Source organism: Lipotes vexillifer, unplaced genomic scaffold, assembly GCF_000442215.2.
Source record: "Lipotes vexillifer unplaced genomic scaffold, Lipotes_vexillifer_v1.1 scaffold890, whole genome shotgun sequence".
Classification (NCBI taxonomy): domain Eukaryota; kingdom Metazoa; phylum Chordata; class Mammalia; order Artiodactyla; family Lipotidae; genus Lipotes; species Lipotes vexillifer.
In genome coordinates, this window is record NW_006776053.1 from 1604484 (window position 1) to 1617411 (window position 12928).

Sequence of the window (12928 nt, forward strand, 5' to 3'; positions counted from 1 at the left end):
GCCGACATGCTGACCTTGGACTTCCAGCCTCCAGAACTGTGAGAGAATAAACTTCTGTTGTTTAAGCCACCCAGAGTGTGGTATTTTGTTATGATAGCCCTAGCAAACCAAAATAGTAAGTGATAAGGTAGCCTTCAAATCCCAAAATACAAACGGGTGGGAACAAATCAGCAACAGCCAAAAGACCTGCACGCTATCAGTATCTGTGTGGGAAGAGAGAGAAGAAACAATGGGGACAGAGGATGGACTATGAAGAAGAGAACCTCCCAAAACAGCCAGTATGTATCCACTGGAAAGCACAGTGGACCATTATGAGAATAGAAGCTAAAAGGTGGAGGAATTCTGCCTGAGCCAATAGCCACATGTGGCTAATGAGTATTTGAAATGTGTCTAATTAGAATTGAAATGTGTGAAAGTGTAAAATATTCAGTGTACTTCAAAAACTCAGTATAAAAAAAAGAATGTAAAGATCTAAATACTTTTTCTATATTGATTACATGTTGAAAGAAAATAGTTTAGATATATTGGATCAAATAAAATACACTGTTAAAATTAATTTCACTTTTTTTTTTTATGTTTTGAAAATCTGGCTACTAGAAAAATTTTTTTTTTTTTTTTTTTTTTTTTTTTTTTTGGGGGTCTTTTCCCCCCCCCCCTTTTTTTTTTTTTTTTTTTTTTTTTTTTTTTTTTTTTTTTTTCCTTGCGTTATGCGGGCACGTGGGATCCCCCCGGACCGGGGCACGAACCCGTGTCCCCTGCACCGGCAGGCAGACTCCCAGCCACTGCGCCACCAGGGAAGTCCCTAGAAAAATTTTAAATCACATTTGTGGCTCACATTAAATTTTTGTCAGTCAATGCTTTTCTAGATCACGTGACTATGACACATACTGCACCCTGGTGGCAGCCCACCTCAACTGCAAGTGCAACTATTTTGGGTAGCAAACCATATAGAATGAAAGCAGGCATCACAAGCTTGTACAGATAGTTTAGGGTATTACCTCTGAAATAACATATTCTTTACCTGTTCGCAGAACTTTGCCTCTAGGAAAGTATTAATTTTTTGAAGTAAGAGAAAGCGGAAAAAAAAAGAGGGACGAGAGAAGTAAGAGAGAGCGCAAGAGGGGGTGGGGGGAGAAAGGGGAGAGTGGAAAAACCCATTAATTTCTCAGTTATCCTTTCCTATATAGGAACCAGAGCATCCTAAAAATAGGCTGTTGAAGAAAGCATTGTAGATGATTTCTTCTTTACTTTGAAACATAAGGAGCATATTTAATAAAAATTTCTGCCATTATTTTTATTTAAGATCAATACACTTCACTTTGGTGCACTTCTTTGCATATTTGTTTATTTATTGCCTCCAACATTTATTTTGGCTTTGAGTATTTGCTCCTCTGGAGTCAAATAATTAGTGATTTGCAGGCCTCTGCTGTTTCAAAAGTCATGGATATCACTGGTAGGCACAGGTGCATATCTCAAATACATGTCTCAAGATGCTGCCTTAAATAATCTCATCAAGTATTCCATTCTGCTTCCACAGTCTTAGTCACCATGGTAACTAGAACCCTGCAAGTACTTAGGCTTTTGATGGTTTTCTGACATTATTCACAGCTATTTCTAACATCATCCTCACTTCATTACTACTGTAACTACATATGCAAGAGCTATTATAAGCAATACACCATTCATTTTATCTATTTCTCACTCTCTGGACTATGTTTTCTTACACGGTGAGTGGATAGAAGAGACTATTTATTATGCACATATTATAAGGAGGTATTTTCAGTCAAGTTGTAGTGATGTGCATGAACCTAGAGTCTGTCATACAGAGTGAAGGAAGTCAGAAAGAGAAACACAAACATCATAAATTAACGCGTATATACGGAATCTAGAAAAATGGTACTGATGAACCTATTTGCAGGGCAGGAAAAGAGACGCAGATGTAGAGAATGGACTTGTGGACATGGCGGGGAAGGGGAGGGTGGGATGAATTGACATATTGACATATATACACTACTATGTGTAAAACAGACAGCTAGTGGGAAGCTGCTGTATAGCACAGGGAGCTCAGCTCAGTGCTCTGTGATGACCTAGAGGGCTGGGATGGGGGGTGGGGGTGGGAGGGAGGTTAAGAGAGAGGGGATATATGTATATATGTAGCTGATTCTCTTCGTTGTACAGCAGAAACTAACACAACATTGTAAAGCAATAATACTCCAATAAATAAATAAAGTTGGTCTAATAGATCTATATCAAGCCCTGCTGCCTGATATCAGAAAATGCACCTTTTTTACTTACTGTTGGAATATTTACATATTTGGCTGTATATTGGGCCACTACAAAAATCTCACTCATTTAAAAAAATATTTTAAAAAAGATATTCATGGCTGGGAAAATCAAAAGGCTCTGACAACTTGGACGACAACTTACTACATATAAGGCGAAAAGATACACCTTCAAGAGTAAAGAGAAAGTTTATTGTACCCAAATAAGGTATTACGTATATAGAAACTCTAGCCTTTCATGCACTGAAACATACTTTTTCACTCTGCTCATAAACAGTTAAAAAGCCCAAGTGAGGGAATACAAGGGGGTTGCTGTCGTGCTGTATGTTCTTTCTTTGTCCAAGTACAAGGCCCATGGATATGTTCAGTTTGCAAAAAATACACTTATAATACATGTACTTTTCTGCAAGCATATTAACACTGCAATAATAAGTTTAATAACCAGCTTGTGAGCTCAAGAAAGAAAGAGAAAACACAAAGGAAAGCTTGCCAAAAGATAAGCACCAACAGTGAAGGGAAGGCTGGGAATCACAGGCCCCATGTTAAAAGCTGACTCTGGGACTTTCCTGGGGGCGCAGTGGTTAAGAATCTGCCTGCCAATGGAGGGGACACAGGTTCGAGCCCTGTCCTGAGAAGATCTCACATGACACAGAGCAACTAAGCCCTTGCGCCACAACTACTGAATCTCACGCACCTAGAGCCCGTGCTGCACAACAAGAGAAGCCACCGCAATGAGAAGTCTACACACCACAACGAAGAGCAGCCCCAGCTCGCCACAACTAGAGAAAGCCGCACACAGCAACGAAGACCCAATGCAGCCATAAATAAATAAATTTATTAAAAAAAAAAAAAAAAGCTGATGCTATTCCACCTAGACTCCCACTTCACCCCTTTCCCCAAAGTTCCAAAACTGGTCCAGAGCCACTCCCAATATATTTCTTTCTCTATAAGCACTGTGATTCTGTTTTCTATCCAGACCAACAGAAAAATGGGGGGTTGGGAGGGGGATGACCAAAAAAACTCTTCTTTTAATTATTCCCAAGGAATCTTTTCTATTTCAAAAGAAATGTGCAAAAACTACATCAACGCTTGAAAGCAGAGATGTGTTTAATTTCCATAACTCAAAGAGGTTCTTCGGAGAAAAGTGTGGGGAAGAATGCCACACATCCCTCCAACCTACCACCATGGGCAACTAACAGACCTACAGATGTTCTGATCGCTTTCCAATCGAGGTCTAACAATGAACAAAACACTTTCATTTATATAAACAAGCACAGAAAATACACACACTCACATGCACCAGACACCGTGAGGAAATCAGCCCCCCAAAAGAAAGAGACCAAACTGAGCACTAAGAGCAAAGAGTCCCCACTAAGAGTTAATATGGCTTATAGAACATAAATTTAACAGAGAACTTCTGATAAAACAAGATCATGTAAAACATACTATTTTCACAATTTGCTTTTTTTAGTTTAACCACATACTGTGGGCAACTCTTCATTTATATCTCCACCAACATCTTTTTAATATTTCTATATTATTCTGTGTGTGTGTGTGTGTGAAATGAATTTTCTTTAAAAATGAAAAGAAAGGGGCTTCCCTGGTGGCGCAGTGGTTAAGAATCCGCCTGCCAATGCAGGGGACACAGGTTCGAGCCCTGGTCCGGGAAGATCCCACATGCAACGAAACAACTAAGCCCGTGAGCCACAACGAAACAACTAAGCCACAACTACTGAGCCCGTGAGCCACAACTACTGAGCCGGTGCACCTAGAGACCATGCTCCGCAACAAGAGAAGCCACCGCAATGAGAAGCCCGTGCACTGCAACGAAGAGTAGCTCACCGCAACTAGAGAAAGCATGCATGCAGTAATGAAGACCCAGGACAGACAAAAATAAATTTTCTTAAAAATGCAAAGAAAAAGGAAAAGAGTCAGAGTACTAATCTCTCAGTAAACTACAGACTTGCATTGGCACTAGCCTCATCTGCTCAAACAAAAACCCAAAAGCATATAGAGAAGATATATACTTTACTCACCATAAATCTAGTTTTTGTAGAAATAATTAAGGCTTGTTTAAAATGAAGGGGACCTGGGACTTCCCTGGTGGCGCAGTGGTTAAGACTCCACACTCCCAATGCAGGGGGCCCGGATTCGATCCCTGGTCAGGGAACTAGATCCCACATGAATGCCACAACTAAGAGTTCACAGGCCACAACTAAGGAGCCCACGTGCCGCAACTAAGAAGGCAGCGAGCTTCAACTAAGGAGCCTGCCTGCCGCAACTAAGACCCGGTGCAACCAAATAAATAAATAAATATTAAAAAAATAAAAAAATAAAATGAAGGGGACCCTTCACACAAAACACTGAAAATAAATCCCTGGTGGATTTGCTTACCCACTTTTCTAGGTCAGAATGATATCATGAAATGATCACCACAATAAGTCACAATAATAACATCCATCACCATACACAGATATCAAACTATTTTTTTTTGTGATGAGAACTTTTAAGATCAACTTTTTAGCAACTTCCAAATATACAATACAGTATTATTAACTACAGTCACCACACTATACATTATATCCCTATTACATATTTACGCTATAGCTGTAAGTTTGCCCTTTTTAACCCCCTTCACCCATTGCACCCCCGTCCCCCTCTTCTGCTTCTGGCAATCACCAATCTGTCCTCTGTACCTATGAGCTCGGTTGTTTCTTTTGTCTTTTGCTTTGGTTTTTGTTGTTGTTATTTTTAGATTCTACATAAAGTGAGATTATATGGTATTTGTCTTTCTTTGCGTGACTTATTTCATTTCAGCATAATGCCCTCAAGGTCTATCCAGGTTGTAAATTCCAAGATTTCCTTCATTTTCAATGGTTGAAGAATATTCATACATATATACATATATATATATATATATATATACACACACATACATATATATATATATATATATATATATATATATATATATATATTCCACAATTTCTTTATCCATTCACCCATCAGTGGACACTTACATTACTTCCATATCTTGGCTACTGTAAATAATGCTTCAATGAATATGGGGGTGTATATATCTTTTCAAGTTAGTGTTTTCATTTTTTTCGCATAAATGCCCAGAAATAGAATTGCTCGATCCTGTGGTAGTTTTAACTTTTTAAGAACCTCCATAACCTATGGTGGCTGCACCAATGTGCATTGCCTCCAACAGTGCACAAGGGCTCCCTTTTCTTCACATCCTCACCAACACGTGGTATTTTTTTGTCTTTTTGATAACAGCCATTCTGACAGGTGTGAGGTGATATCTCATTGCGCTTCGATTTGCGTTTTCCTGATGATTAACAATGTTGGGCACATTTTCATGTACCTGTTGACCACCTGTACATCTTCTTTGGAAAAATAACCAGTCAGATCTTCTGACCATTTTCTAATCAGATTGTTTGTTTTTTTGCTTTTGAGTTGTACGAAAAAGATTAATTCCTGAACCCAATATAGTTTTAAGTACTCAAGAACTAAACTGAAATAGGTATCCTAAGCATTATAATAAACTTCTCTGACAATGAATAAACAGTCCTAAAGATGAGATCTCACACAATTTTTCCATGTGTTAGGGTTTCCTACTATTTCCACAGACACAATTTTACTCTGCAGTTACTTTAAAAATAAATAAAACCTTTGTTATGGTTAAAATGGCACTTTAAAAGAAACAAAATGAGGGAATTCCCTGGCAGTCCAGTGGTTAGGACTCAGCACTTTCAGTGCCATAGGCCCAGATTCAAGCCTTGGTTGGGGAACTAAGATCCCACCAGCCACACGGTGTGGCCAAAAAAAAAAAAAAAAATCAAAATGAGAACAGTTTTGAGCTGGTAAAATATTTACACAACCAAAACACTGAAAAAGAAGGTGAAGTTCACCTTCATTTTTAGGTAACACGTATTTTTGGTATGTGGCCAAAGGATAGAGATGTATCTGAAAGTGATTTATACACTGTGGAGTGCTATGTGGAAGTGTGTTCTGTCATTGTTACTGTTTCAGCAGTCACAGAGTGATTTGAGTCCAGCAGAGAGTCTCCAGCAGAAGACTACTTGAACTTTATGATTCATTTATGATTCGGAATCAGATCCGGAAAATAACCCTTTTTAAAAAGAGAAATGCCACTGCTAAATTCAATATGCTTCTCAGACATACTGAATAAAGAATTTCCATTCACAAACACATCAAAATTTCTAGTGTCTGTCTTATTTGAATATACAGATAGAACAGCTAGTAAACTTTGGATCAAATACATAATATCTAGTTTTTTAAAAAGCAGTATAGCTAAAACTGCTGATATGAAATGACAAGGTGAAATGTGTTGGGTATATGGTGGACAAACTGAATACATTTTCTAAAAATGCTGAGAAAAAGAATAGAGATGAAAATCAAAAGAGAGTAGAAGGTTAATAGAGGCTTTAGATTGCAAATTTAATCTAAGCATTACAGGTACGAACAAGAAAGGAGAAACAGGGAACAAGCATGAAGAAAGAAAAAATGAATTAATCAATTGAAAAAAAATGTTTTCTGATAAAGAAATGCCTAAGATCTCATACCATACACAAAAGTTAACACAAAATGGGGCTTCCCTGGTGGCACAGTGGTTAAGAATCCACCTGCCAATGCAGGGAACATGTGTTCGAGCCCTGCTCTGGGAAGATGCCACATGCCGTGGATCAACTAAGTCCATGTGCCAGAACTACAGAACCTGCACTCTAGAGCCCATGAGCCACAACTACTGAGCCCGCACACCACAACTACTGAAGCCCGCACACCTAGAGCCTGTGCTCCACAACAAGAGAAGCCACCACAGTGAGAAGCCTGCACACCGTAATGAAGAGTAGCCCCTACTCACTGCAACTAGATAAAGCCCACGCGCAGCAATGAAGACCCAACGCAGCCAAAAATAAAATAAAATAAATAAAAAAACTTATAAAAAAGTTAACACAAAATGGTTCACAGACCTAAATGTAAGAGCTAAAACCACAAGACTCTTAGAAGGAAACATCATCCGAGTAAATCTCGGTCACCTCAGGTTAGGCAATGATTTCTTAGATACGACACCAAAAGTACAAGTGATGAACGAGAATGACAAGTTGGACTTTATTAAAATTAGAAGTATTTGTGCTTCAAGGGACACCATCAAGAAAGTGATGAGACAACTCATAGAACGGGAAAATATATATCTGCAAATCATTACATCTTACAAGGGACTTGTATCCAGAATATACAGAAAATGACTAATTACAACTTTAAAATTAAAAGATAAATAAACCTATCTGAAAATGATCAAAGGATTGGAATAAATATTTTCTCCAAAAAAAGACATAAAAATGGCCAATAAGCACATGAAAAGATGCAACATCATTAGTCATTAGGGAAATGCAAATCAAAACCATAATGAGATACAACTTCACACACACTAGGATGGCTATCATCAAAAAGACAGACAATAACAAGTGTTGGTGAGGATGTGGAGAAACTGGAACCCTCATACATTGCTGGAGGTACAGTCTCCTTGAAAAACAGTCTAGAAGTTCCTCAAAACGTTAAACTTAGAGTAAGTACCATATGAGCCAGCAATTTCACTCCTAGGTATATATTCAAGAGAACTGGAAACACATGTTCATCCAAAACCTTGTTCACAAGGTTTTGGCTGAAACCCAACTTAGCCAAAAATAAAATAAATAAATAAATAAATTTATTTATTTATTAAAAAAAAAAGACTTCAAACCAGGGTGTACTGGGGTAGTTTTCTGAATTATAATAGTGAAAGAAAAGAATTCTTTAAAAAGATGCATTTAATCTATAAAGCAAAAGAAACCAAACTGATCTCAAAGATCTCTTCTGTAGCACAAAATAGGAAGCAGCAGAGTGTGGGAGTTAAGAACACTGTCTTTGGAATCCTTCATTTAACAGATGTTTGTGAAGCACCTGTGACGTGCAAGACCCTGGCTTAGCAGAGAAACAGTGACACACAGGGTCCTACTCCTAGGGATATTTCATTCTAATGTAGGAAGACATCATAAGCAAATAAGATCACTTGAGGTAGTGATGAGTTTTATGAAGAAAATTAAATGAATATAGAGATGAGAAAGTGACTGAAAGTGTAGCTTTAAATACAGTGGTCATGGAGGACTCATTTGATTACCCTGTATTATCTTTATAATTGTAAATTTTTTTAAAGATATATATATATATTTTTTCTATTGTGAAGACATATTTACTCTCATGCAGTTATTTAATAACCGATGTTGAGTTAAAAGCTCCTTCAGTATCTCCAAGGTGAGCAGAAAGGTGCATTACCCAGTGCAGGTTACCCTCCTCACTTAAGGGCATTCTTCTTTGGGGAGGTGGGAATTAAAATGGGCACAGCATTTTAGTTGCTCAACATTATTTACTGTTTACGAAGCCAGGTAAATTACATATAAGTAGACTCCAAACATTCTACTAAAACCACAACTAAGCAGCAGAGTATCAAAATGATTAAACCTTAAGCAACTATATTAGAGTCAAAAAATCTACAGGCAAGATTCAAAAAACTTATAAAGCAGAAGGGCAATAAACTTCTGATAGGCAGTAAACTTAATTCACAGAACTTTCTTATCCTTCCTTATTCTCTCAGCTGTATGTAACTCCATGAAGCAGGCTTTGTAAACGTCTTCCAACTCCTCCCAGTCAGAGGCTTTGCCATATTCCTAACATTGCATTTTAGAGACTTATTATTTTGATAGATTGGACTTTTAAAAAAATTTTTTAAAGAAGTGTCTTGGAGTACAGTTGATTAAAGATATATTCTTTAGGGACTTCCCTGGTGGTGCAGTGGTTAAGACTCCGGGCTCCCAATGCAGGGGGTTGGCGGTTCGATCCCTGGTCAGGGTACTAGACCCCACATGCATGCTGCAGCTAAGAGTTCACATGCCACAATTAAGGAGCCCGCGTGCCACACCTAAGGAGCCAGTGAGCGGCAAATAAGGAGCCCAAGAGCCACAACTAAGGAGCCCGCCTGCTGCAACTAAGACCCAGAGCAACCAGATAAATAAAAAATAAATTAAAAAATAAATAAATAATATTTTTAAAAGATACATTCTTTAAAAAGAATTTTTAAAATTAATTTATTAATTTTTTTTGGTTGCATTGGATCTTCATTGCTGCGTGCAGGCTTTCTCTAGTTGTAGCAAGCGGGGGCTACTCTTTGGTGCGGTGCATGGGCTTCTCATTGCGGTGGCTTCTCTTGTTGTGGAGCACGAGCTCTAGGTGCGCGGGCTTCAGTAGTTGTGGCATGTGGGGTCAGGAGTTGTGGCCCATGGGCTTAGTTGCTCCACGACATGTGGGATCTTCCCAGAGCAGGGCTCGAAACCATGTTCCCTGCACTGGCAGGGGGGTTCTTAACCACTGCACCACCAGGGAAGCCCAAAAAGATATATTCTTTGTGTGTGTGTGTGTGTGTGTGTGTGTGTGTGTGTGTGTTTGCAGTACGCGGGCCTCTCACTGTTGTGGCCTCTCCCGTTGCGGAGCACAGGCTCCGGACGCGCAGGCTCAGCGGCGGCTCAGCGGCCATGGTTCACGGGTCCAGCCGCTCCGCGGCATGTGGGATCTTCCCGGACCGGGGCACAAACCCGTGTCCCCTGCATCGGCAGGTGGATTCGCAACCACTGCGCCACCAGGGAAGCCCAAAGATATATTCTTTAAAATAAACTCTGGCAGTACAATTCCGATCCTAGGGATGTAGAATAAAATTATAAAATATGTGAAAAGAAGATTGCATTTTTACCCAGAAATAAATTGCAAATTAAAAATAACTCACTGGGCTTCCCTGGTGGCGCAGTGGTTGCAAATCTGCCTGCCGATGCAGGGGACACGGGTTCAAGCCCTGGTCTGGGAAGATCCCACATGCCGTGGAGTGGCTAGGCCCGTGAGCCACAACTACTGAGCCTGCGCGTCTGGAGCGTGTGCTCCGGAACGGGAGAGGCCGCGACAGTAAGAGGCCCACGCACCGCGATGAAGAGTGGCCCCCACTCGCCGCAACTGGAGAAAGCCCCCACACAGAGGCAAAGACCCAACACAGCATAAATAAATAAATAAATAAAAATACTTTATCAGGAAAAAAAAAACTCACCAAACACAACACTGTAAATCAACTATACTTCAATAATTAATTAATTAATTAACTCACAATCTTTAAAATTATTCACTCCTATATAAAGTTTCCCAAAAAAACCTATTTATCCTTAATATTTTACCCATAGCATGAATTTATTTATGATTGAAACTAAGCTATTGAAGCTTTAGGTCTGAAGTAAGTCAATATCCTAAGAATCTCATGAAATGAAATACGGCTAAACCATTTAAATAAAACAAAATGGTACAAAATTATTTACCCACCACGCACAAGAATACACAACCAAAGACACATTTTGACAAAATTGCATATAGCTTCTGCTACCAGTCAGTCAGGGCACACACAACTAATGTAAAAATAACACTGTCTAGAACACTCTTATTTTAGTTAACAGATACTTCATCCTAAGAAAAAGAAAGAATAAAAGAAATAAGCAAATAAACAAGTATACAGAAAATGTAACAGAAGAGAAGCCCCAGGTTCACTTGCACATGCATCCCAGACTCCTTAGTTATCGCAATGTGTAAAATGAGATGTAAAATATGTATGATGTGGAGTAAGGTATACAAGACCATCTAACAAAACAGCCCTCTCAACTTGAGTAAAACAATATAAGTTATCCTCTTCTGTTGTTTTCTCACCTGAGAATGAAGAAAAGAAGCATGATCATCTCTAGTACAGATATTTACATAACATTCTATCCATAACTTTTCAGAAACTTACCACACATCAGCCATGGAAAAAAAAGATACAGAACTAGATAAAAGTTTAAGGCATCAAGAGTCCACTAACCTTAACCCGTTGAACAGTTGCTTAGATTTATCCAGAAGGTAACAAAAATCTGTAACTGTTTTCCTCTCTCCCTGTGGGATGTCATCTTCAGCACCTCCAGAGGACATGATTTCTTTAAGAGCAAATTCAGTCCTGTAAGAAAACATATGTCTATTTACCAAGTAGGTGAAAATAAAAAGAGAAACAGACCTTAGTTATATCATCTGATAGCATTTGTTTATGATAGAGACATCTTCTGATTACAATCAAATCATCAAAATAATTTAAGTATAAGATGGTGTGGAAGAATACACAATCTCATATGGTGGGTAGGAATGAAAATTGGTACATCCATTTTAAAAAGCAGTTTTTATAATATTATTTCATCCAATAAATATTATTTGAATGGCTAAAATGTTCCAGGCACTCCTCTACATGGTTAAGAATAAAAAATGTTGAACCTTTTAACCTATTTATCTATTTGATCCATTCTGTATATCCATCCCAGAAAATGATCCTACAAATGGAAAACCCTTTGTCCATAAAGATATTTATTTCGGTACCATAGTATTTAAAAGCTGTTATGAAACTAAAAAAAACAAAGAGGGAAATGGCTAAGTACTTCATAGAACACTAATGACTACACTCTACCCTATCACTAACTTACAGTTATACTTAAGATGATAAAGCAATAATATGGATATACTTCAGTATAAAAGGGTTATATAAAAACCACACGCACACACACACACACACACACACACACACATGTACATATATTTTAAAGCTATTTATTACTGAATCCAAGCTATCTTCCCATGCAATCAATCATGTTAATCAGCCATTTTAAAAACAGCAAGTTGCCGGATAGTATACATAGTATGAACCTATGCTAAAGAAAAAAAAATTCATTTGTGTTCACACACAGATAGAAGTCCCTGGGACAACACAGGGAAATCTGGTCCCAGTGCAGGGTGAAAAAACAGGCAGAGCAGGCAAGGACCAGGCACCAGAGATGGTAGTTGGGGGTGGTACAGTTATTTTGGCAAATATTTTTCTCTCCAACATTGTCTTAAACAGACAATTGCGGTTGCAAGGCAGGAAAACTGTAGCAAGCCTAGAACTGCCAAGGGGCTGCAGGGTAACACATGGGTGGCACCGCAGCCAGCTGTTGGGGAAGTAGTTTACAACACGCACTGACAGCACTGGGTAGTCCTGCATGTTCACAAGTTCCTTCTTCCCACCACTTCTTTCCGCACGTCATGGACTAGGTGGTTTTAACAAAGGAAAACAGACCTTGAAAAGTGCAGAGTCTGGGAAGGGAGTCCACACTACAGTGATCCTGGATAAGTCATCTCCCACACTCAACAACCCCCTGCCTTCATTCTCTAAACCCAGAAGGAGATGCAGAAGCGAGGCACAAACTGTACTTTCTCCAGCCCTCCCCATATAGTTCATGAGCCAACGTGGCTAATATCCCCAGGACACAGGAGTTTACAGGAGAAAAACACAAAATAAAAGTTCAAAATAAACAAATTCAATAAGAAAGGATATTAGATATAAAGCAGGAAGAAAATATCATAATGAAGCAAATAAAAATACTGGGTATGAAAAATATAATCAGTGAAATAAACTTAGTAGATGGATAAACTAAATAACAGAAAAGATACAGATGAACAAATTAATAAACTAAAACATCAGGTTTAAGGTACTCTGC

At 38.6% G+C, this 12928-nt stretch overlaps 1 protein-coding gene across 1 annotated transcript in view; it reads right to left on the reverse strand.

The window, feature by feature from the left end:
• Positions 1-11378, reverse strand: part of SCAI (suppressor of cancer cell invasion) — a 65066-nt gene extending 53688 nt beyond the window's left edge. Inside the window, exon 1 of the mRNA XM_007450255.1 lies at positions 11233-11378. Within this exon, the coding sequence (XP_007450317.1) occupies positions 11233-11378 (146 nt within the window). The remainder of the gene's footprint in view (positions 1-11232) is intronic.
• Positions 11379-12928: the final 1550 nt, after the last annotated feature.